The sequence below is a fragment of the Pleurodeles waltl genome, chromosome 1_1 (genome assembly GCF_031143425.1).
Source record: "Pleurodeles waltl isolate 20211129_DDA chromosome 1_1, aPleWal1.hap1.20221129, whole genome shotgun sequence".
Classification (NCBI taxonomy): Eukaryota; Metazoa; Chordata; class Amphibia; order Caudata; family Salamandridae; genus Pleurodeles; species Pleurodeles waltl.
In genome coordinates, this window is record NC_090436.1 from 414293470 (window position 1) to 414316913 (window position 23444).

General features: G+C 40.2%; 1 protein-coding gene across 2 annotated transcripts in view; it reads left to right on the forward strand.

Moving 5' to 3' along the window:
- The window catches only part of GFM2 (GTP dependent ribosome recycling factor mitochondrial 2), a 261831-nt gene that overhangs the window by 69050 nt on the left and 169337 nt on the right, over positions 1 to 23444 (forward strand). For both annotated transcript variants that reach the window (XM_069223861.1, XM_069223870.1), the window contains exons 5-10: positions 2188 to 2285; positions 5669 to 5794; positions 6644 to 6732; positions 7637 to 7725; positions 15813 to 15873; positions 18850 to 19035. In XM_069223861.1, coding sequence (XP_069079962.1) covers positions 2188 to 2285; positions 5669 to 5794; positions 6644 to 6732; positions 7637 to 7725; positions 15813 to 15873; positions 18850 to 19035 — 649 coding nt within the window. The remainder of the gene's footprint in view (positions 1 to 2187; positions 2286 to 5668; positions 5795 to 6643; positions 6733 to 7636; positions 7726 to 15812; positions 15874 to 18849; positions 19036 to 23444) is intronic.

Genomic DNA, 23444 nt, shown 5'->3' on the forward strand with positions numbered 1-23444 from the left:
GATGTACAGAGGTGGAAGAGCTGTACCTCCAGTTTCTCTTAGGAGAAAGATCCTAGATTTATGTCATGAAGGACATCTTGGAATATCCAAAACTAAACAAAGAGTCAAAAGCAGGTATTGGTGGCCTGGTCTTGATAAGCAAATTGAAAAAAAAATAAGAGACTGCATAGAATGCAATAGTTCTGATAAGTGTCAGAAAACATTTAAACCACCTTTATTACCCATTGCTTGCCCCAATATGCCCTGGGAAAAGATAGGTTTGGATGTGGTGGGACCGGTGGAATGCAATAATGGTGAATACAAATTTATTCTGGTCGCAGTGGACCATTTTTCAAAATGGCCAGAGATTGAAATAGTTCATAAGGCAGAATGTGAAAGAATTATTACATTTTTAGACCAAATATTTACAAGAGAAGGTCTACCTAAAACTATGATTACTGACAATGGTCCTCAATTTGTGGCTGAGAAATAAAAAAAAGAAAAAAAAAAGAAATGGTGTAATCCATATCACTACCTCATTATACCATCCAGAAGGAAACGGTTTAGTGGAACGATTCAACAGGGTCATCAAAGTGAGTATCCAGTTGGCCAAGAGTAATGGTTTGAATTGGGAAAGTGAGTTATGTAAGTTAATTTGGGCTTACAGAATTACTCCCAGTAGCGTCACTGAGGAAAGTCCATTTTCCTTGATGAGAGGTCGTGAACCTATCAGCAAGGATCTTGGTTGGCTATTGTCTGGTAAGCGAGTCGAATGGTCACCTGATCAAGTAAGATTGAAAATCAACAAGACTCAACAAGCATATAAGGAGTGGTATGACAAGAAAATCGGAACAAGAGAATCCAAAGTAAAATGTGGAGATTGGGTTAAAGTGAGAAAAGAGAGAAAAGTCCGAAAAGGAGAAAGCAGATATTCAGAGCCTCTGAAAGCATATGAAGTATTCCGTAACTCAGTTAAATTAAGTGATGGGAAAGTGTGGCATTTGGGCAGGGTTTCCAAGTGTAGGAATGCTAAACAAGCTGAAACAGAGAATGTCAAGAGTTATGATTGGTTGGAAACAGATGAAAAGGCGAGGTATTAAAGAGGTAAATTTATACAGTAGATTAGTGAGGAGTGACAGTAAAACGCGTGCGCTTGAAACACCAATTCATGATAGTATTCAGCATTCGCTGCGTGAAAGTGAAGCGACAGGTACACAAAACATACAAAACAGTACAAACAATGACAGTCAAATCAACACTGGAAGGTTTGGTAGGATTATTTCCAAACCAAAGAGGTTTGATGACTTTGTATGTGTTAATACAGTTTAATGGAAAAACATAATGTTTGTTTCTGTTAGATTTTTTTTTACATTTCTGTTTTTATCAACCTGTATGAATTTAAAAAGAAAATGTGTAACTTGCTTGTAGTGTATTTATGTGATAAGATATACGTGTATGGAAGTTCTACTATTATTATTATTATTTTTTAAATATAAAAAGGGAAGATGTGTTGTAACGTAGGTAATGTACGTAATTCTTTACACTTATGTATATTGATAGATTAGCACAGTCTTGTGCTATGATGTAACATTAGAACCTTTGGTGTGGGGAATTCTATGGGTGGCGGTTGGAGTGGAGGAAGCTGGTGGTGAAGGATCCTCTGCCTGTACAATGTTGTCTGGGGCTGCTAAATAAAGAACCTACATCAAAATAAGACTGCAGTGATTACTACACTGAGCTGTTTGTCTTACACTGACAGTAATCGATTTGCTACCTTTTGGGTGAATGTGCTCATTGACATAGTAGAGTGCCGTCACCCATCAGCAAAGTTAGTCAGTGGCGTAATTGGACCAACCCTTTGCCCATGTGGTTTGTCCTAACAGACTGAACAAAAATGTGAATGGCACAACTGACTAATGTATGAAGAGGAGTGTCTGAAAGCCCCAAGGAATTATATTGTGTAAACACTTTTTAGTACAATCAAAGGGTCTTTAGGGCTTGACTAACAAAAGGGTCTTAGGTCTTGAAAGGGTTTTCAGTGTGACAGCAATTACTTCCCGGTAACCATTGTTTTCAAATACAAATCTACAATAGAAACCTTGTGTACACCACCACCCAAAAATATATTGTGGTGTAAGCTACGATTACCTTCAGTGTGCTGAAAGCAAATTTTTTCATTCAATTTGTGATTTTGTTTTTTCTCTTTAGGATACGTAACATAGGTATCATGGCTCACATTGATGCTGGAAAAACCACAACCACAGAGCGAATGCTTTATTATTCCGGTTATACAAGAGCGATGGGAGGCAAGTGTGCAATTTATTGAGTGTTTGTGTCATGATCGTTTGAACAATAAAAGGCAGATATCATTCAGTGAGACTTCCTTGCAGCACACATACTGACATGTAACTTAACCTGTAGCTTTTTGCTTTTGCTGTTTTCAATAATCACATTCTCTCAGCAGATTGCCAGCATCATTTGAAACTGGAAACCAAAGGAAGGTTCAAATACCCAATGTTTAAAAAAAAAAAAAAGAATTTAAAACAATTGAACTAGTCTGAGGGTTGCCCGGATGCTAAGATGGCCTCTACTGGTTTGTGCTTATTTAGCCATCGTCCATTCGTTCCTGTTGTGTACCCCATCCACATTTGAGGCTGGTGTCTGTGGCTGCACGGGTAAATGTGGTGAACCTTTGAGATGCCTCACATCTCCCCATAGGCTTTGTGTGGGTGTGCTACAATAATGCACAGAAGAAGCAATGGCGAAAGGTTGCAACCCCATTGGCAAGCTACTCCTTAGAATTAAAGACTGGCAGCGCCCTGGGGGGATGGGATAGAAGGAGGCAGTGGGGCAAGCTGTAGGGGGTGGAGGTAGGAATGGAGTACCAGTTGTTTGAGGAGTCAGGAGACTGTGTGTGTGAAGGATTAAAGGGCCACCACAGTCATCCAGGACCACAACAAGGTATTTGTGTCTAGGGAAGAGCGCCAGGGGATGGATGTGCGCCACAAAGAGGTTTTCTTCCCCTGACAGTGAATCTCACTGCATAGGGGCTGTATAATGTACACCAGTTTACACAGCGATTTTCTACCCAGTCTTCGAGTCCTCAACAGCTCCACCACATTTACCAGAAACATTATAAACTGTGACCCTGGGGGGCTAATTTGCAGCCACCCGATAACAAAAGAGATCAACTCAGTGGGGCTTAGTGTACTGGTAGTAGATGACTCATGTCTATGAGGAGAAAAGCTAAGAGGTATTTTTTCCCTCGAGGTTTAGCTTTCAAAGTAGGAATAATGGAGGCACAGCCTGATGAATCCACTTTGTACATTAACTTATTTCAAGAAAAGAAAATACCATTCTCTATCCAATCGTCCATAGAAATATTGAAACTTTCCTTGCCAGCACGTTTTGTTCTAGACAATTATTTCCACAGTATTGCTTTAGGGCTGGAACTAATGCAACCATACATACATGCCTCATCTATATTTAATATCCACAAAACAATGAATTCCTATGAACTGTTCGCTAGTGTACCAAACCAATCTGAATAGTGACTTTCAGTGTATTAGTTAGCACAATTCAGGAACACCAAAGCACAAATTAAAGCAATCGGTGGCATAATCTTGAGTATGACATATTCTTTTCCAAGCTAAAAACCAAACAAAAAGTTGTGTACTCATCTGCTATTTTGACACATTTACCTCCTTGTACCTCATCTACAAGCACAATAGCAGTACAGAATTCATATCTGGGAGGTGTAGCCCTGTAGAAAGCCTTGTGTTCATATTATTTTGTATTTGCCCATTTTGTTTTGACACAATATGCAGTGTGATCGACATATTCACGGCATTGTATAATGATGATAACACTTAGGAACGACGTTCCTGAAAAGTTACCACTGTCATATAAATGCAAAACCTTTCCTCCTTGTAGCATATTCTCCCTCTTCTCGTTGAACAAACACCTGAATAGTACCATGGAACATTGAATACATTTTTTCTCAAAGATCAGGGTATGTTGCCCTTGTACTGCCAGGTCTTTGAAGTGGTATGATCTCTGTGGTGTCGACCACTCTTCATTTCATACAAAACATTTGATGGTATGTGTAAATCATAGCTGCCATCTTTGATTTAGAAATCATACCTTCATGCCTACTCCTATTTGCATATTTGGAAAGGGTTGCTAAAGACTTTTGCAGCTTGCAGAAAAAGGGCTTCTGACATAGAAAACAGGGTTGTGGAATTTAATCAAATATCTACTACTTGTCCATAGGACAGGTTGCTTCTTAAATCTACTTGTCATGTAAAAAAAATATACTTGTCCCTTTGGTGCCATGTAGTGTAGCGACAAATTATGGCGGCAATCTCTGATTATTCCAGGGCTAATACTATAGCAGGGCTTGAATACTTGCAATTTCAGTCCCTATGATAGCAATTTCCTTATTTTGCCACCTTTCCGCAGATCTACATACTGGGGCTGGAGGAAGCAGTAAGCAATAGTTCCAAGGCTGAAATGCCTTTGAATCTGTAAACCTACTAATGTGCATGGATTTTCACCAGTTCTTCTCTAATATTTTCCCATAACGAGAAAGGTTGGACATTTACCCCTGAAAATGGCAGAAGTAGACGTTTTTTCAGGGTTGGTAAAAAAGTGATTGGAGGGCAAGTGAACTTGTAAACGCTCAATAGATTTTCACATGAGCAAATCTACACATGCATATTTGCTTGTGCTAAAATACAGTTCACAAATATTTTCTAAGAGTACGATTTCCTGGTCTTCTACTGTAAATTCTTGTGAATGCATGAACGCCACTAATTCAAAGACATATACCTGCTACTGATAGGGGGTAATGCGTGTATGGCAGTAACCTAGCAGTAACGTTTATGGAATACCAAAGGTGATTTTACATTCCTAATGGTTGATAGAGATTTTAAATGTATTGTGAAAACTCAGCTCTATGAATAGCTTAATTATTGGGAAGGCAGTAACACCATATCACTGAAAGCTATTGCAGAGTTCATCTAGTGAACTGTTCTACTTGCTGGTTTGTAATTTTGTTGGCTACTTCAGTTTCATAGTGTGATTGTTTGTGGATTTAAAGTTGGGAGCAAAAAAACTAACAGAACAAGAGTTCATATTTTGCAGATTGATTGAATGGACTGTGCTCACAAACATACATCATGTCTGGTTCATGGTCTGCACTAGAGCTATTTATAACTTTGTCTGTGGTCATAAAGTAGGTCCAGTCCAAGGGACAGATGCAGAATTTTACTTCATTGTATGAAGATGTAGAATGCTATCCCTCTGAGCACAAGTGCATCCTGTCTTGGTAGGTGGTTTTATCTGTAGTTTTATTCTACATTACCTTTCTATAGGCAGTGCCAATAGGCATTTTTTTGCCTCATGCACATTTTGATTTTATTTTGTTTTACTTTAATAGAAGCATCAGGTACTACAACATAACAGATTTACAGTAAAACGTGGCATTTCTTCAGAAAATCTGCAACAATAATAAAATTAGCTTGCAATGTAAAAACAAAAAACATTCTGCAAATAATGAAATTAATTTGCATGGTAAAATCAAAAGCATATTTGTAAAAAATTAACATTAGCTTGCGGGGTAAAACTAGTAAAACCATAATTTGTAATTTTGACCTGATGGTAATTTTATGTGGTCTGTTCAATGCAGATGTTGACGATGGGGACACAGTAACGGATTTTATGGCACAGGAGCGAGAGCGTGGTATTACCATCCAGTCTGCTGCTGTTACGTTTGATTGGAATGGTTACAGAATAAATCTTATCGATACGCCAGGTGAGTGCCAAACTTCACCATCTTCACCTTCTGATGTTCAAGACATTTTCAAGAAGAATGTCTTTACTTTAAAATGTCCAAGGGTTATCTGACCTAACTTCACAGGGTATAGAATTATCAATGGGAGTATGATAGAAAATAAGTACATAAAGCAGTGTTTGAAATTCATGGAAAGCTGAGCAGTGAGATAGTCTTGGAGCAATATATGCCCAGAAGTCTGAAGATGCTGATCTATTTCCTGTAAATGTGCTTTGCTAGCTCTGCTTTCTTGTGAGCTTTCCTTTTCTTGTTCATTCATGAAACTAAATACTCTTGATCATGGAATGTGGGGCTACCATACTCTTCTGTAAGTAGAATGAAACCAAAACTTTTCAACCTTAAATTACTCAACACTTTGGGCATCGAATTTGTCAGTACATTTATATTTTTGTGGTAAATTTTCATATGAAATACCTTATTGTACAGTTCATATACTTAAAGCATGACTATTTGAAGATAGTCTGAGAATAGTGTGATAAATCATAGCATTTGCACTTTTCCTTTTTCTAAATCATAGAAAGTGTATTCAAACTAAATGAGATTTATAAGAATAGTACCTGCCATTGCTTGAGAATGTGTCACTTTACCAAACCCATAATGGCCAGTATTAAAAGCTTTTATCACACCCAGATCCATTATGAAGATGATAACCCTTAACGTTCCACACTCCAAGTATCCCATTTTTCAGCACATGTTGCTATCCTCTTACCCTTGCGGTACATTAGTGAATTTATTGTATTTTTAATGTTTATCACATTTTCTGAAATCTAGTTGTAATACTACATGAAATTAATGTAAATTTCCACCCAGGTCATGTGGACTTCACAGTGGAGGTTGAACGTTCCCTGAGAATACTTGATGGCGCCGTAGCTGTGTTCGATGCTTCAGCAGGTGTAGAGGTAAGGAGTCATAACCAAAGGCATGTGATGTGTCTTATAGCGTTACTTACTGTTTCTTACACTGTATTCTTTGTGCTGGTCATTTTTATAGTTTATTTGATTTATGGTTGGGAAAACTACCAGGGAGGTGCCTCTCATGGCCGTCCTGATTAAATACTGTAAGCTATGACAGAATTCACAACTCCAGTCACTCTTATTTGAAGCATCTCAAACCACTTGAGTTTTAGCCAACCTTTCAGAAGTTCATATTTTACAGGAACAACTTTTGAACTGAAGAAAGTGTTCACTGCGTTTCTAGTCGTATTTGAGTTAAGCTGGTGAATCTAAGAATGAAACCAATCCATTTGAGCTTTAGATATGTGTTAGTTATTTATTCTTCTGAAGGTTTATCAAGACAGAAAGAGGGAAAATAGTTTTTATATAGTGTTGGAGTTTAAGTGACTGTGTATCCATAAAACCCGAGGCTTGGTTTCCAGTCTCTTTGGCTGTCTTTACAAAGCAAAGTGTAAAATAAAGTACTCTTCTTAGAATTCACCCAGCATTGGGAGTGTCTTCCCCCTATCAGTTTATGTCCTTTCTGAATTGGTACTATCAAAAGAGAGATGGTGTACCCAGATGTCCATTATTGAAATAGATATATTGATCTTGTTAGCACTTGTCTGGCCTCATGTGGATAACTAATGAGGCCTCTGTATTCTACCAATAATAAATGTCCAGGTGGTGCTAATAAACCCAATTTACTGTTAGAGCAGAGGTCCACCAGTTACTTCACTAATCATCCAAAGCATTGAAAGCAAGGGGAACAGTAAAACAAACCTTGTAAACCTATTAGACCAGTGTGTTTATAGCTTTTACATAGTTACAGGCCGGTTCTCTGTTACCTCTGTATCAATATTTTTTTTAGGCACAGACTCTTACAGTATGGAGACAAGCTGATAAGCACTACCTACCGCGGATATGTTTCTTGAACAAGATGGACAAAGCTGGTGCAAGGTATAGATCATCTGAGCAATTTCATAAAATGTTGGTTCTTGCAAAATACTAAGGATTGTTACATATTTTCTGTTAGCACATTTGGCTAGATTTATGTTTATGCTCACATATGGAAATGGGTGTTTTCCACAAACATATAATTTCCAGAGCTGAACTACAACAACATCTAAAAACTTAGGAATTTTAACCTTCTTCAGATCTGTTTGCCATGATGGTAGTTGGAACATTGCTCATGTTGTATTAATAATTGTTTGTGCTTCTTGTTTCTATGATTCTACCTTGTGTTTTCCCTTTCTGTATCTGTTTTAAGAACGTAACAATTGTGTTTTTTTTATAGTCAACCTAATTTCTTTTGAAAATGGCATAGCAAAAACCCTGAGCTCATATCTGTCAAGTCGGTAAATGCATGCAAATCCACATGATGATAATCACATTCCTCCAAATAAATACCAAAGTAATTTTTCTCAGAAGGGCAAACCGTGGTATGCCCGCCATTTACCCCATATTTTTTCATATTTCCGAAGGCATTCCCTAGATTCTTATATCGGTTTTTCTATTTGGGAGCACCAATCGCCCCGCTCGCCATTTCAATAGCGATGATGCCGCATGATTTCTCCATAGTTGAGCAATGTCTCTTTTAGCATCTAAGGATGCAACCCCCACAAAGGTGCGATCTGCCCTTGGTCCATCCAATTCCTTCAGAAGCCGCAGGAGGGCCACGTTAACAGTCAACTCAATCAGATGCTCTAAGACACCAAATATCTCCCGTCCCACTGCCTCCCAGAAAGGGTAAACTGTAAAAAAAACGTTGTACTTGTATAGCGCACTACTCACCCGTTAGGTTCTCAAGGCGCTGTACGCATACCGCTGTGGAACCCTTCCTGGCTTTTCCCTGTGAGGTGCCCACTCCTGGGCAACCTCCAAGGTGAAGCCAGGCATCCCAGCGCTGTTGGGACCGTTGTGGAGATTAAGCAAGCTATTGCCCAGAGTTACAGAGTGGGACCCATGAATTAGATTAGGCACCGATGCGAGAATTATCAGGTCCGAGGAAATTGAGCCCAAGACCCGCTGAGGCGGGAATTGAACCCTTGTCCCGGGCCGGATTTCTGCATCAGGGTCTGCCGCTCTAACCATTGAGCCACACGAAAGGGTGCACCCCCTGATACTTCCATGCCACATGCAAAAGGTGTGCCTCCAAATGACCACACCTCACGCAACCAAGAGGCTATGTTGGACACACGCACTGCTGGTGCAATGGTGATATATGTGTCATATGGAAGTAATTTATTTGTACCATTCATAAGCAGGCGGAAATGGCCAGTTCCCTGGGTGCAAGGTAGGCTTCCCTCCAGTCCTCTTCTAGTTCACCCACCCAGGTTGTCCACTTGTCTCATAATGTGGCTAGACCGTCAGGGACATTAGTAAGCAACGAGCAAAATATCTGGGTTATGGCTCCCTTTCCCACACATAAGCAGTTTAGCTTCAAGAGGGCCATGGTCTGGCAGGGACAACTTGGGCTGCAGGTGAGTTCAAAGAGCTGGAGGAAGCAGAAAAAATGTGTGTTGGCTGTAACTATTGTTTTTAACAGTGTGATTGCAATTTATAATGAATTGCAGCTTATTCAATGTAAATGTTATTAATAAATGTCAACAGATTATATTCTTTTTTCCCCTCTCCTGATTTGATTTGATTTAATGTTCCGTGCTGACTAAATATACATGTTAATTTTCCAGCTAATCTCCTGCTACTGTCTTTCAGGGGACCACTGCCTCCTTATAATGTCCTTGTTGTAGACATTGGTTTTGTTCTGTCCTTCCATGTTCAGTGAGCGCAGTTAAGTCAGACATGAGATTCACGTTTTTCTAGAAAGGGAGACAGTGTCTCATGAGATCCATATTTAAGAGAGCAACATTCCCTGAGATGGAAAAGTAGCAGCTTGTTGACTCACAGATGTGTAAATTGTATTTTTCTCACCTAGAGTAAATGTGTAACTAGTATTTTACAGGTGGCTCTAAAGGGCAATTAGATGTAATTAATAATTGCCCTTTATTGGGGGTTGGAAGGGCACATAAAACATTATACCCTCAAGGTTTGTCACGGGCTCCTTTTAATCTCACTCTTACAATCTTGATTATCCAAGTCCCTCAATCAATGAAGTAGATTTAACCGTTTATTATTGCCAAACAGTTGAACAACACAGCTTTTTACACTAGGCCAATGAAACTAAATTTGGCCTAATTAAAATATTTTATTTGGACAAGTATACAAAAAAATCATTTTTTATTTATTACCATGGTACAACTGTCATGTGGGGTGACCACCTCAATCAGTGTCATTAAGAACACAGGTTCCAGTCCTGGATTCTTGTGTGTCACCCTGATGTATTCTGAGTGATTTAGTATTGATTTGATTCCATTAAACCAATTAGAGTGACATATCTTATTGCACTGATTTGTAGGTAAAACGTTTTGGACTGGAAATTGTATCTGTCGTTACATGTAGTGAAGAGATCATTTTGTTTACATTTTATTACCATAGTACAGTCTCACTTTGAGGTAAAACAATGCTTACAGTGTCTTAGATTGCATTTTGCAATGCCTTTACGCAAGAAAACAAATTTGCTGTTAAAATGCCTATTCAAAGTGATTTATAGCTTTCTGGTTTAATCCTATTGCCTGGGTGTCATAAACCATATATGCAGACCTTCAGAGGTTAATATACTAATTAGTACCGCTGAGAAAGGGAGGGGCATCCTGACCCATTCAAGGCTTTGTGCAGGGGCGTCGATTACTTGGTGAGATTCAGGGGCTGTGAATCACACATTTTCCAGCTAAACAAGTGGAAAAAAGCAATACAGACGTAGCAGACCCAATATGGGTCCCCAGACCCAGCTACCAAGCCATGAATACATATATTTGGGTGGGTGTCACACCCCAAACACCCCACCTGAAGCTACGCCCCTGGCTTTGTGCCTGAAGTCGTGATAGCCAAGAATAGCCTATTGCACACTGCACATCTGCATGTGTACAATTTATAAGACATGTCAATTGCAAAAGAAAAACTGAAGAATATAAGACTTATACGCTGATAGAGATGCTCCGGGTTAGATAACATCTCACACAAATTCATTAATTCACTTGATTTTAACTAAACAATCAGTTTATTCACTGCAGATTTTTCAGACTGATCATTTGTAAACTACCTCTGGAAGCACATGAAATGTAACCGACTGTGTCTCAAAAACAGATTTTATAGTGGCAATAATGATTCACTAAGAATACAATTAAATGCATGTTCAAAAGATTTTTGGTAGGTTGGATACCAATTTGTAATAAATCCATTTAAGATAAAACTAGCTAACACAGGGGCACATTTATTTGAAATAATAATTATACACAACTTTTAGAAAGAGTGGTCAGTAAAGTGCTCTGTGCTCAAAATGATTATACAGTGAAAACATATACCAAGGAGAATAGTTTGTATATATAGCAAAATACTGAACTGTGTTAAGCAATGACAAATCCTAGGTCCACTAATTTGAATACGTAACACTGTCTCTTAAAATTTAACATTTTCGGCCTTGTTCATTATTTTTAAGGTAATCATCTGAACAGAAAAATGTGGAGCAGATAAACCATCTGAGCGAAGATAAGGAAAAGGGGATCACAAATTTAAATATTTCAAGGCATGATGAATTGAATAAATGTAACAGGAAGAGTTGTTGCTAGCCAAGGAAAGAATATAGTTTGCCCACATGAGAAATGAACCATTTAATAACAACTTATATGAATAAATATTTAAAATGATAGATGGTGGTGTCAAAGCATGCGTGAGCACACAATATTATTACTCACAATGAATGTATTGAGAACTAGCCCTATGGCAAATCTGTAGTGGAAAAATCAATGTTGGGCAGAGCGAAAAACAAGAGCCTAAATAATTTAGGGAGGAAGGTAGGTAATTCTTTCACCAGTTAGAAGGATTTGGGCTAGTATGTCACCCAAAGTGCTTACTCCAAACAAGGCAGTCATTGATATAGGCTCATTCATAAAATCTCAGTTACATAAGCCCGGATTATGACTTCGGCAGACGGAAAAGCCCGCTCGCCGAAGTTCCAACGGGTAGGTTGCTGCCATTGTGGCAGTCTCCCCACCGGGGTCATTATGAGTTTCCCGCTGGGTCAGTGGGTGGAAACTCAGTTTCTGCCTGCTGGCCCAGCGGGAAACAGCCTAAAGCATTGTCTCCGGCTCATAATAGAGCCATTGGCAATGCTGTAGTGCGTAGGGTGCACTTGCAACCATCACAATGTTCACTGTCTGCAGAGCAGACAGTGAACATTGTGATGGTGCTGGCCAGGGGGGCACGTGCACTGCCCATGCCAAGTGCATAGGCAGGGCAGGGCCCCCCCGTACCCTGTCTTTGCGAGCCTTTTCATAGCAGTGCTACCGCCATGAAACCGCTGGTGGAGAAGGGGGTCGTAATCCCTTTGTGCAGCCAGCACTGCCAGGCCATTGTGTAGTCAAAATCTGGCAGTGTTGGCGGTCTGACCGTGGCGCTACTGCTGCAGTTGTAATATGGCGCTCAGACCGATGGATTGGCGGCGGTCCGACTGCCACCGCAATGACTGCAGGATCGTAATGAGGCCCATAGTCTTAGGAACAGGTCAGTTCCTGATTGCCTTAAGCAGTGTATATAACAAGCTGTCACATTGCCAAACATTTGCCTCCATTTCCAATCAAGTGGGCCTCTTCATTCCAATCTTGTACCTCAGCTTCAAATACCACCTTCCCATCGAAGGTTCTGTTCTGTTCTGTTTTTGTCAGTGACCAGTTTTAAAGTGAGTAAGAATTGTAAATCAGTTTCCAACATCAGTCTTAAACATTTATTGTATGAGTAATTAAAATCTTACAAAAGAAGTTCTTCAAATTATAACAGTTAAGTCAATAAATATCAAATAGATTAAAACAACGTTTGCATATAAAAGCAAAATACTAAGGTACTTCATCCATATATCATTGTTCCTCCAAAGAGAAGTGAAGCTCCACATAGGGCTGGCCAGTACACGGATTCCCTGTGTTACGGCAGCTACTAGTAAGAGGCCTCAAGCTTGATAGCTAAGCCAAGATCCCCCCTATTCTCTCAAGACCATCCAAAGAATGCATACAATTAAAAATTATAACAACCAAAAGAAAAAACTAAGAAAAAGACTTTGACAAGTGATCATTTTTGTAAAAAGAAAAAAAAGAACAGGGGTGAGAATAACAAACAAATTCAAAAGAGAAGGCCTCATACATTTAAGTGGCATGTGCAGGAAATCACTGAATCAGGAGCAATTCCTGTTACGAGGACAAGTGCAAATAAACATGTCAGACCATCAGATCTCATACAGCAGCCTATAGAAGTAGATACTATCTTAGATAGTAGCTCTTTTGCAACTCATGTAACTGTGTTTTACAACTCGTTTTACATCTGTGTTTTACTCAAATGCAACAAACTAGTTGAGTGAGCAGGGTCTCAAACATTAAAGTGGCATTAAGTACAGTATAAGCATAAGTACAACAAAATCTAGCCATCTTTACTACAGCGTTCAGCAGTTTTTGTAATTGATAAATTAATTTTCCAAATTTAGCTAGGTCAGTCGGTTCTTTCAGAGTGAAAAACAAGTTTCTTGCTTGACCGCAAGTTCTTAGACCATGGCTTCAAATAAGAGGTTTGAGCAAAGTGCAACGTGCCTTCCCCAGTGCCGGGCAGCAACAAAGTAGGTGGCTACGATTCAAATTTATACCCAAAACACCTACAATTAGTGATCATGGAAAGGGAGTGCAATTGTTTCGTTCATCTCTTTGATCCTCAGGGCCATCAACCTTGCAGCCATGATCCGCGGCAAGCAGGCTTTTTTAACCACGCACTTTAAGTACGGCTGCTCTGTCAGATGGTATTAGGGTCGCTACCACCGGAGAGCTATTCAATTTGGCCAAATCTATTGTCATGGAATGGAATCTAGTCTGCCTCTTCAGAATCGCTTTGAAGGCAGATTGCTTGAGAAACAGCGAGTCTAGAGCTGACTGATCGATTTGTAAGGATTGCAGTGCGGGGACTATAAAATTTGACGAGGGATTAACTTTCAGGATGAAGATGGGGTGGATTGCTGATTTCAGTGTATTAGGCACACCTTGGCATCCCTGTATTAATAGTTTAGAAAAGCACCCATAGGGGCTTTTCGGTCCCAGCTCTAGTCTTACTAGGCAGCCTCTTATGTATTGTGGCAGCTTAAACACCCTTTTATTGGTTTTAACTTGGAGTTGGTCCACTAATTTAATGAGCTGCCCTGGAAATGCTTTGTGGCCATAGTTTAATGCTGACAGTAGGGTAGCTGCAAGCACTCGTCAAATGTGAACTGAGGAAGGGCTCTCTATCAAATTGAGCTGGCATACGCTTGCAATTATCAAGTCAACCTTAGTTTTAAGATGGCCAAGATGAACTTTAGCTCTTCCTTTAGCTGTCAGTCACACCCCTAAGTAGTTTTATTACTTTGCCCCAGTCATCTTCAAGGGGCCCAAGGTCCAATAGTGACTCAGATTTTTTGAAGTTTTCCCGAAGGCAACTACCTTTGTGCTTGAAACGTTCACCCTCATCTTATTTGCCTCATTTTAGTTATGAAGAGCAGATAGTGCTTTTTGAAGTGACACTCTAGAGTGATCAAACAAGACAATATCGTGCGCATGCTGAAGAAGTGTAATTCTTAAATTCCTGATTTTGGGGGGATCAAGTTAGCACTTTTTAGAGCTGACGACATGTATGCTGTATACAGATTAAAGAGGAGCGGGGCGAGGAAACATCCTTGCTTCAGCTCATTGTCCATGGGGATCCTCCTACTTAAGGCTGTTGCGGACAGCTTGACTTTTATCCAGGTTTCTGTGTAAAGTAACCCTATTGATCTTAGCAGATTACTGGGTATACCCCAGCCTTGGAGTTTTTCCCACCAGTGGTTTCTATCTACAGAGTCAAATGGTGTGTAATAGTCCACAAACAAAGCATAGAGTGGGGCAGTCTTTTCACTAGAGGCTTGTTGTACTAAGTAGGAGAGGGCCACTATATTATCTGTTGTCTCTGCTTTTTCCCTGAACCCTGTTTGACAAACTTGGTTTAAGTTATTAGCTTCTGGCCAGCTTTCCAACTATTTTAACAGCAGATGCAAAGACTTAAGCCTCAATATCAAGGAGGGCGATGAGGTGATAATTTGCCGGGTCCTGTCTATCCCCTTTCTCATAAATTGGGTGTAAAATAGAGCCCCTCCAACTATTTGGGATCATTTGGGATAGCATTCAGACACTGCACAGAGTCGAAAGGGTGGCTGACCACAAGATGATATCATCTTTAAACAAGTGTGCGGGTATGCCATTGTTTCCAACAGTTTGTGTTTTATTTCAACTCATACCCAAGATTACCAGGCTCTCCAGCATGTGTAATCCCTTAATCCTCGTGTTGCCACTGTGATAATTTTCCAAAATATTTACACTTTTTGGTCAAGGTCGTCAGATATGAGGTGCAGATCTCATGCCCTGGGGTGTTCATAAAATCCCCCATTGTGCTATCCCTGCTACAGCCAGCCTGTTGTGGATCCAGACATTTTTACAATTTGGTCTAATGTAAACACAGGGAATTCTATGGCAACTATCCTAAAATACTTGCCTGTCCTAACACACCAACCCAGATTTATCCTTTAGAAACATTAATAATTTCTTAAATAGCCTTGTTCTTTTGTATCCCAAATAAACTCTCTAGTTTCTTATGGTGCCTGAGTAGTAGTGCATTTGTGCAAGGACAATGGAAAAAGTTTGGAAACATAAAATTTAGGAAGTATGTTCATGAACTACTTTCTTAGTCTGTCATACTCTTTTTCACTGATCATTGTGAGAAATGTGTCTTAAATGTTACTGATTAGGTATTGGGTTTATTCAGCCCCAGATGTTTAATCTTTTTAAAGGTCAGTTTAAGTTAATTGTAAGTAAATGTACAATACAGAGATCTCATCCAGTTGGGTGTCTGCTTTATTACTTAATGTGTGATGTTTGTCTCCTCTCTAGTTTTTCCTACTCTGTTGAAAGCATCAAGCAAAAATTAAAGGTTAAGACTTTACTTTTGCAGGTAATGTTAAACGTGTTAAGCATTTCAGCAGATCTTAACTTATTTCATTGAATTTTGGTTTGTTGTATTTTTTTTACTTTTGGGCTACACCAATTATTATAAGTATCTGCTCATATCGTTTCCTGGAAACATACTGCCCAGTTGCTTTGTAATGCTCAAAATAAAAAGGATGCTAGGTAATCCAGACAAAGGTGTGTTTTTTGGTTAAAAAAAGAAAATAGCTAGTACTTAATCTTGAAAAGCGGATATCTTTCTTAGAATAACATTCAATGGAACAGGGCTAGACAGGCCTTTTATTCCACCAGGAGTGGCCACAGTGGGCTGGAGTTCTTGGAGGCCAGTTTTAAATGTCCCAGGCCTCTCCTGGGGCCTCTGCCACTTTCCTTAGGTCCCCCAGGTAAATTGTAGAAGGCATGGGGAGGCATCAAGGTAGAGAGAAATAGAGGCAGGGAGGGGGGAATGTAGAGAAAAAGTGTTTGGAGAGAAAGCGAAGGAGAGTGAATTGATCGATGGAGAGAGAGAGGTAGCTGGAGGAGACAAAATTGAGCATTTTTATCAGGGATGCTTTTGGTTCCCCAGTCCGGCAATACAATGGCGATAGCAATCTGGGCACTGGCACAGAGAACCAATCATTTTGTTCTAAATTATATTCTACATTTGGACCATTTTCACTTCCTTTCACTTCTTGGAAATGCTAATCTGCCTACATTGTAGATGCTGAAACAACCCTAAGGAGCCTTGCACCAAAATAGATACATACAGTAACACCAGGCTCAGATAGTATTTCATATTGCAGGAGACAACTTCTGACATTCACTTGCGTGAGCACCAACATATAGCAAAATGATGGCAATTGAAAATCTAGAAGAAGGGTACCAGTACCTTTCCTGCACATCTTATTGTATACAAGAGATCTCAAATGTAGGAATGCAAGCAAGGTGGGCTGCTATAGACGAGTAGCCTACTTAACCATTTAAAAAAATACACAAACATATACAAGTATACACTAGTGTTCAAGCCAGTAACTAGGAACCTCTTGTCAGCTACAAACTTGCAGACATCTGTTAGTCACAGAAAAGTGAGATAAGAATAGATATGTTTGGGTTTAAAACAAGTCTGATCAGAGGTAACTATAGCAACATTAAGGGCATGGCTTCCTTGATATTCAAGTTGGTGATATTCAGTAAACATCTTTTTCTTGGTACTTCTTGTTTAGAATAGGTATACTGACAACAATAATCAGGTTTATGGCCTCAGAACAGTTGCTATATTGTCATGTGATCCACTGGTCACATTCCATTATAGCTGTAAAGTATCCAAACATTAGTTAAGAGAATTCATTTATTATGCCCTTTCCCAACTGTTTTTTCCTTTTGGACATTGTTATGACATTGTCTTTGAAGCACATGTCATCCTCCCCTTTGAATACCTCACGTTTAAAAACACAAATGTTGGGTGAATAGTCTGTTAATAACTGAACAGAATTCTTGGGATACTGTATGCCTCTACCTTTTGTACCTTAATTTGAGAATATATACATCATTTTGGAAGAATATAGACATTAAGCCAAACCAACTTTCTATTGTCCTCCTTTGAAACAGACTGACTATGTCCCGTGAAATAAGAAAATGACAGTCCAGCTTTTGTCCTTCTAGGAGAACCAAGTTTCCTCTCCAGATAACTTTCTTAATGTGTTTGTTTTAATGTTAAGTGTGTAGAACATGAATATTAATAAATCAAAACTTATTAGATGTTCTTAGGCAGGGTAGGGAGCCAATAATAATGACAATGTAATCTGTCTATAGTAAGCAAAGTGCTGTTTGAGCAGTTTTGTGGTTGTGAGGTATCACCATAAACATTAATCTTTCTCTTGTATTTTAGAGGTTTAGTGTGCTGCTTGTATAACTTTAAGGATTAGGTGTGCAAATAGTAGTTTTTTGGCTTTGTTGTTTTTCTGTGAGATGCATAGTTGGGTATTCACATAAGTCAGATTTGACATTGTTGATTTTGTTACAAACTCTGATGTGGGCGAGTGATACAGAATGTTTGCACCCTGTGCAAAGGATAATTATCAGAGATGAAATGTGAATGGGCATTTAAAGTACATTAACTAACCCTAGTATGTGAGGCTAAATTAACCCAATTGTTTGGTTCCATCGAGGAGTATTTAGTGCGTAACTGATGGTCTTGATCTTGTGAGGGGTGTTTTAAAGTGGACCAGATGTGTTTTAGGGCATCAAATGGCCCACAACACACCCAGAATCAGTGAGTAATTGTATTTTTAATGTAACATTTTATACTTTTTAATGTAACGTCTGTCAGTTTACAATCTATAAAAGATGGAAATTAATAATTGGCAACATCATATTTCTCTCTGATACATTTCAAGTAGAAGAAAGAAATGCATTACATTGTCACTTTATGTTGAGCACTCCTTCTATGTACAGTAACAAAGTAACATGTATCTCCCTTCCTTTTAAAATGTATTGGGGGTGAAGCAAGCAAAGCAGGAGATACGTAGTGGATAAGAAAGTGGAAGGAGAAACAACTATTAGAAAGACGCCACAAAATATGAGTCCCAATTAATTTAAAAAAGAAATGATGGGAGAGGAATCCATCAATATGAGAAGAGAACAAGAAGCTGTATAATGCAGGTGTTTACGTGATTTATGTGTGGATGACTTTAGTAGTGAAAAGGTTACCTGCACAGAAGGAGGTGAGAATTACCTTCCGAATTCAGTCATAATGCCATTACTTGGCACAACTTTGAAGAAGGCTGTACAGGAATATAGGCAAGCATCCTCTTTATTGATCCCACCCTTCATGGTAACTCTTTCTTTTTCTAAGAGCAGAAGTGTGTTACCACGTTAGGCCTTTGTGCAGCTCAAAGAACTATATCATGTAGAATCACACAGTTTGATAATAAAGGGTATATACAATATCAGAATATACGTTAATTTTTGATTGCATTTACAGCTGCCAATTGGAATCGCCAAATCCTTTAATGGGCTGGTTGACCTTGTGACCAAAGAGAAAATAGTTTGGACATCTACACCTGGTTTGGATGATGGACGAACATTTGCAAGAATCCCTCTGACAGACACAGATCCTCCAGAATTACTTCAGGAAGCCAAAGATGCAAGGATCGCCTTAATAGAACAAGTAAAGTTTTAAAGTAAATATTTACAACCTTTCTTTGCAAGTCCAGTATTTGTATGGGCCTTGCTAGATAGTTTAGTAGTGTACAGCACTTCTTTCGTGTTAACAGAAGCTGCACTTCCTTGAGTATCTTAAAATCTCTAAAATTGGGGTTTTGGTTGTGGTAAACATGTCACAGAAGGTGACAATGTATTTTTTAAAGGAGCGCTAATGACTGCTGGATGTACTGGTGACTGCTGATACTTAACAGGTAAAATCTATTTCTGATTGATACATTCTCCTGCCGATTCCATGCCTCATGAATATTTCTCATGGCACCAGGCTAGTCTGGAGACTTTTTTCACCACTGGCACTGTCAGGTAGTGTAAGGCTGCTATAGCTGCAACTCGGCCCACTGAATGTTATGACATTGGAGTATAGTAGGCATCTGTAGGCATGCTGGCAGAAGTTCTGTTTTTCTGTGCCTTCTCAATGCCATACCAGAATTTTGGTTCAGTGACAAAATTTCATTTTTTTTTTTACAGCAGTTAGGTCAGATGTCTCCTCTTAAGAATTCAGGGTTTAAACGCTTGCACAGGTGCTGCAAGGAATGTCCTTTTCAGAACCATATGAAAACAACACAACACCAAAGTCAGAACACAACACCAAAGCCTAGGATTCTTGTTCTTCAGTTCAAACAAATCCATTGGGAAGTGGGAGGCAAAACTATTTTTGGCCTTCACCTTCAGGTAAATGCCCTCACAGAAAACGTTCTTCAAAAAGATATTTTCACAAAACGCAAAAAGCACCATAACAAGGAAAAGCTCTGTTCTTCCTTGAGGAAATAGTCCTTTTTCTGGTACAGTTCAGAGTCGGGACGTTCTTTTCTGATGCTGGACTCTTAATTGTCCCTGCAGAAAATGTCAGCATTTAAAAAAAATAATAATAAAAGGACCACAGAATTTCTGGCTCCATTGACTACCATGACACAGGTCGAGGTCTTTCAGGTAGTGATGCTGGCCTTGTTCAAGACAGCGCCTGTATCCTCTAGACCAAACCCCAAAGGTGAGCCCGATCCTGTGAGCTTGGTCACTCTGGTGGTTCTGAAATAGATGCCTCTATGGGCTCCGGGCATGACGCTTACATAGATGTCAATGCATGCCGCAGCAGTCACTTGTTTGGCCAGTGCCTCTTTTGATGTTGAACCTAATGCTTCATTTACAAATGACAACAGGCCTGTCTTTGAAGTCCAGTGAAATTGTTCAATTGTTAAAAGAAAGAGTTTTGGCAATGGCCTCTGGCAGAGCACAGGACCCAGATCTAAACACTTTTTGGATCCTACTCCAAAGCAGTCGATATGCCTGAAAAGGATTAAGGCAGCACAGAAGATGATAACTGCAGGGCTGATAACGTCCCTTAGCCCCTGTAATAATCATGATTTACAAAATGCAAGTGGTCTGGATATTTCACCAGAGGGGAAGGGGGGTCCTTATCACTCTGCCCCACCTTCTTAAGAGGTCTCTTCATTCATCACAGTGATATGAAAAGTAGCAGAAAGTTTGGATGCAAAATCTAAAATTTTGACAGAAATTTTAGAACAATCTTCGGTTTTGGAGCCCTTTCACCCTTTTGAGGCTCTTCTGGAATCTGTTGTGATGCCATAGAAGAACCCTTTCCAGGCCCAGTACTCCAAAGACAAATTGACAAACTACCTTGGACCTTCCCTTGCACAAAAGTTCAGTTGTCTCACTCTTCAACAGAAAATATAATGGTCCATGCTTCCTAATCAAAGCAGCACCTAAATGCCCTTCCCACAGAATCTCCAAATAGTCTTAAACTGCTCTACGGACTATAAATTATTTGCCTTTGGACGCTGAACGCCACCTGTTTACCGGGCCTTTATTAGATATCTCCAAACAGATTTTAATGTGTTGCTGGTCTGTGTAGATACCATGGATCAATCTATAGGCAAGACCTTTACACAAGGCTGCCATGCTTATATAAGTTTCAGTTGCTTATCAGAAGATGTCTAGCCCAGATGTTTAGCCCTCCCTCATGGACATGCCCATTGATCGTGAATCGGAAAGCAGAATCTTCTCTGGAACACTAGTACAGAAGAACTATAGCTGGCTCGCTGACCATTGCTTCTCCAGTGATGCAATCCTCTCAACAGTAGAAGGAGTTTCAAGATTACTCTAAGTAACCCAGCATATCAGTTGCTCCTTTTGGGGCACGGGTGGATGTAGGAGGCCCCATCACAAGCAGCAGATCAGTCCCCACCATCGTTTGCCAGCTCTGCTGCCTCAAAATCTCTCATACTGCCCCCCCACTCCACTGCCTTTCCAAGAGTGTGATGGGTTTTCACAGTTTTCCACCTAGCAGAGGATCACAATGAATCGTTGTCATCCAGCTAATCTGTTAATCTGACCCACTTGACCACCCTCTCTCCACCAGGATGTGCTGTCAGAAACAAACTGGTTCTGTGGAGGCATAGAATTTTACTTCATGGTTTCATGGTTTCCAAGAAGGACAGTCGTCTGAGGCCCATACTTGACCTTCACCTGTTGAACCTGTTAATTCAGCAGTAATTGTTCTCAATGTTTTCTTTGAGCTAACTTCTTCTGGCTCTAAATTGGTGGGAGGGTGGGGTATAGCGGCCCAGGACCCCAACTTCATTTGGCAATTCTCCTCACCCATGGTCATTATCTGAGATTTATTGTGGGGTCCTAGCACTATCAATTTGCCATCCTGCTGTTTGTGCTGATGACTACACCACACATCTTTACAAAAGTGCTTCACTACGGCAGTCGGAAGTCCCTGTATTTCCTCACTTGAATGACTGACTAGTTAGAGGGAGTGCCTGGCAGTGATCAAAGAACACAGCCCGTGCATGATGGCTCTCCTCCATGTCTTGATCTGGGTCTTCCCTCACTCCAATGCAAAGATTAACCAGCATGGGAGCAGTCCTGTACACATGCCTTATGATGGTTTTTCTTTCTTAGAAGATCACAGATGTTCAGGAGATTATTCTGACATTTCTAACTCAGAGACAGCTCTTGGTTCTACACTTCTTGTGCCTCCTTGGTCACATGGTCTTGTGCATCCTATGGGTGCCACACTGCAGATGTTGGACCTTCAGTGGTGCCTGGAAATGATGATGATTTGTGTCCCTGTGAGAGCAGCATCTACATATAAACATGCTGGTGTTCCTGGTCGTCTGTCTTACTATGAAGGGGTAACTCCCTTTAGTCTTAAAGAGCACCAATTAGATTCTGTGAAACAGTACCACCACTGTGTATTATGTAAACAGACAGGGCAGTGTTGGGTCATGGACCCCGTGTTGGGAGGTGATTTGCCAGTGGGCTTAGATGTGGGGGATTTTACTGGTAGCGGCTCACCTTGTAAGTTCCTTCACCATGAGTGTGGGATGTTGAGTCATCGGTCACTAAAAATCCACAAATGGAAAATGCTTCCCATAATGGCAGAGTATGATCTTCCCTAGATTGGGGTGCTCGTGCTTCGGTCTCTTCACCAAGGCTCAGAACATGAAGTGTCCTAACTTTTATGACATACACTTTACTCTTGATTCCCTGGGAAATGCCTACCAGTTACTCTCAGAACTTAGTATATGGATTCCTACCAATTCCGCTTTTGCTGATGGTCCTGTGGAATGTGTGGGAGCACAAAGTATAATCCTGTATCACCACACGTGGACGAGCAGGATCCGGTACACCAATGTGTTGGCACTCAGCTTTTGGCCACTCCTTCAGCAGAATGATCTGGCCCTCCAGATAAGTTCCCAAACTCTTTAGCTGTACCTGTGAAGATTGAGGAAGTGAGAGTTCATTTGCCCCCTGCTGAATTTTGAGCATCACGTTGCCTCCCATGAGGTGAGCTATGAAATCCATTAATGCAGGTCACTGGAACAGATTTGTTCAATTACGCATGCTTGTGGCTTGTTCTGCCTGTTGCTCTACAAGGTCTGGCAGTAGTTACAGTTATGGACTATTTATCTGCACTCTTTCGATTCATGAGTCTTCCTGGCTAGCCATCCTTGGTTAAAACCCCACTAGTGTTGCATTTTCTAGAAGGTTTACGTAACTTGTTTCCTCAGACTTTATTCATTGATCCTTAGAGGGATTTGAATCTTGTGATCCATTTGCTCATGGATTCCCCATGCAAGCAAATGCACATTTGCCATGTTTGGCTTCTCACTCTGAAGACTGTGCTGCTACTGGGAATTTTAGCCCATACAGTTTAAGAACTTCAAGCAGGGGTGGCTCCTCCATAAGGGCGTAAGAGAGTCACCACCACCCCGGCAGCAGCGACCGCTGCTAAACATTTTCCACAAAAACGGGGGTGAGGAGCAATGAGAGGGAGTGCTACTCCTCCTCAGGGCACATGTATGTTTGGCCAGCCGTCTCAGGTCGGCC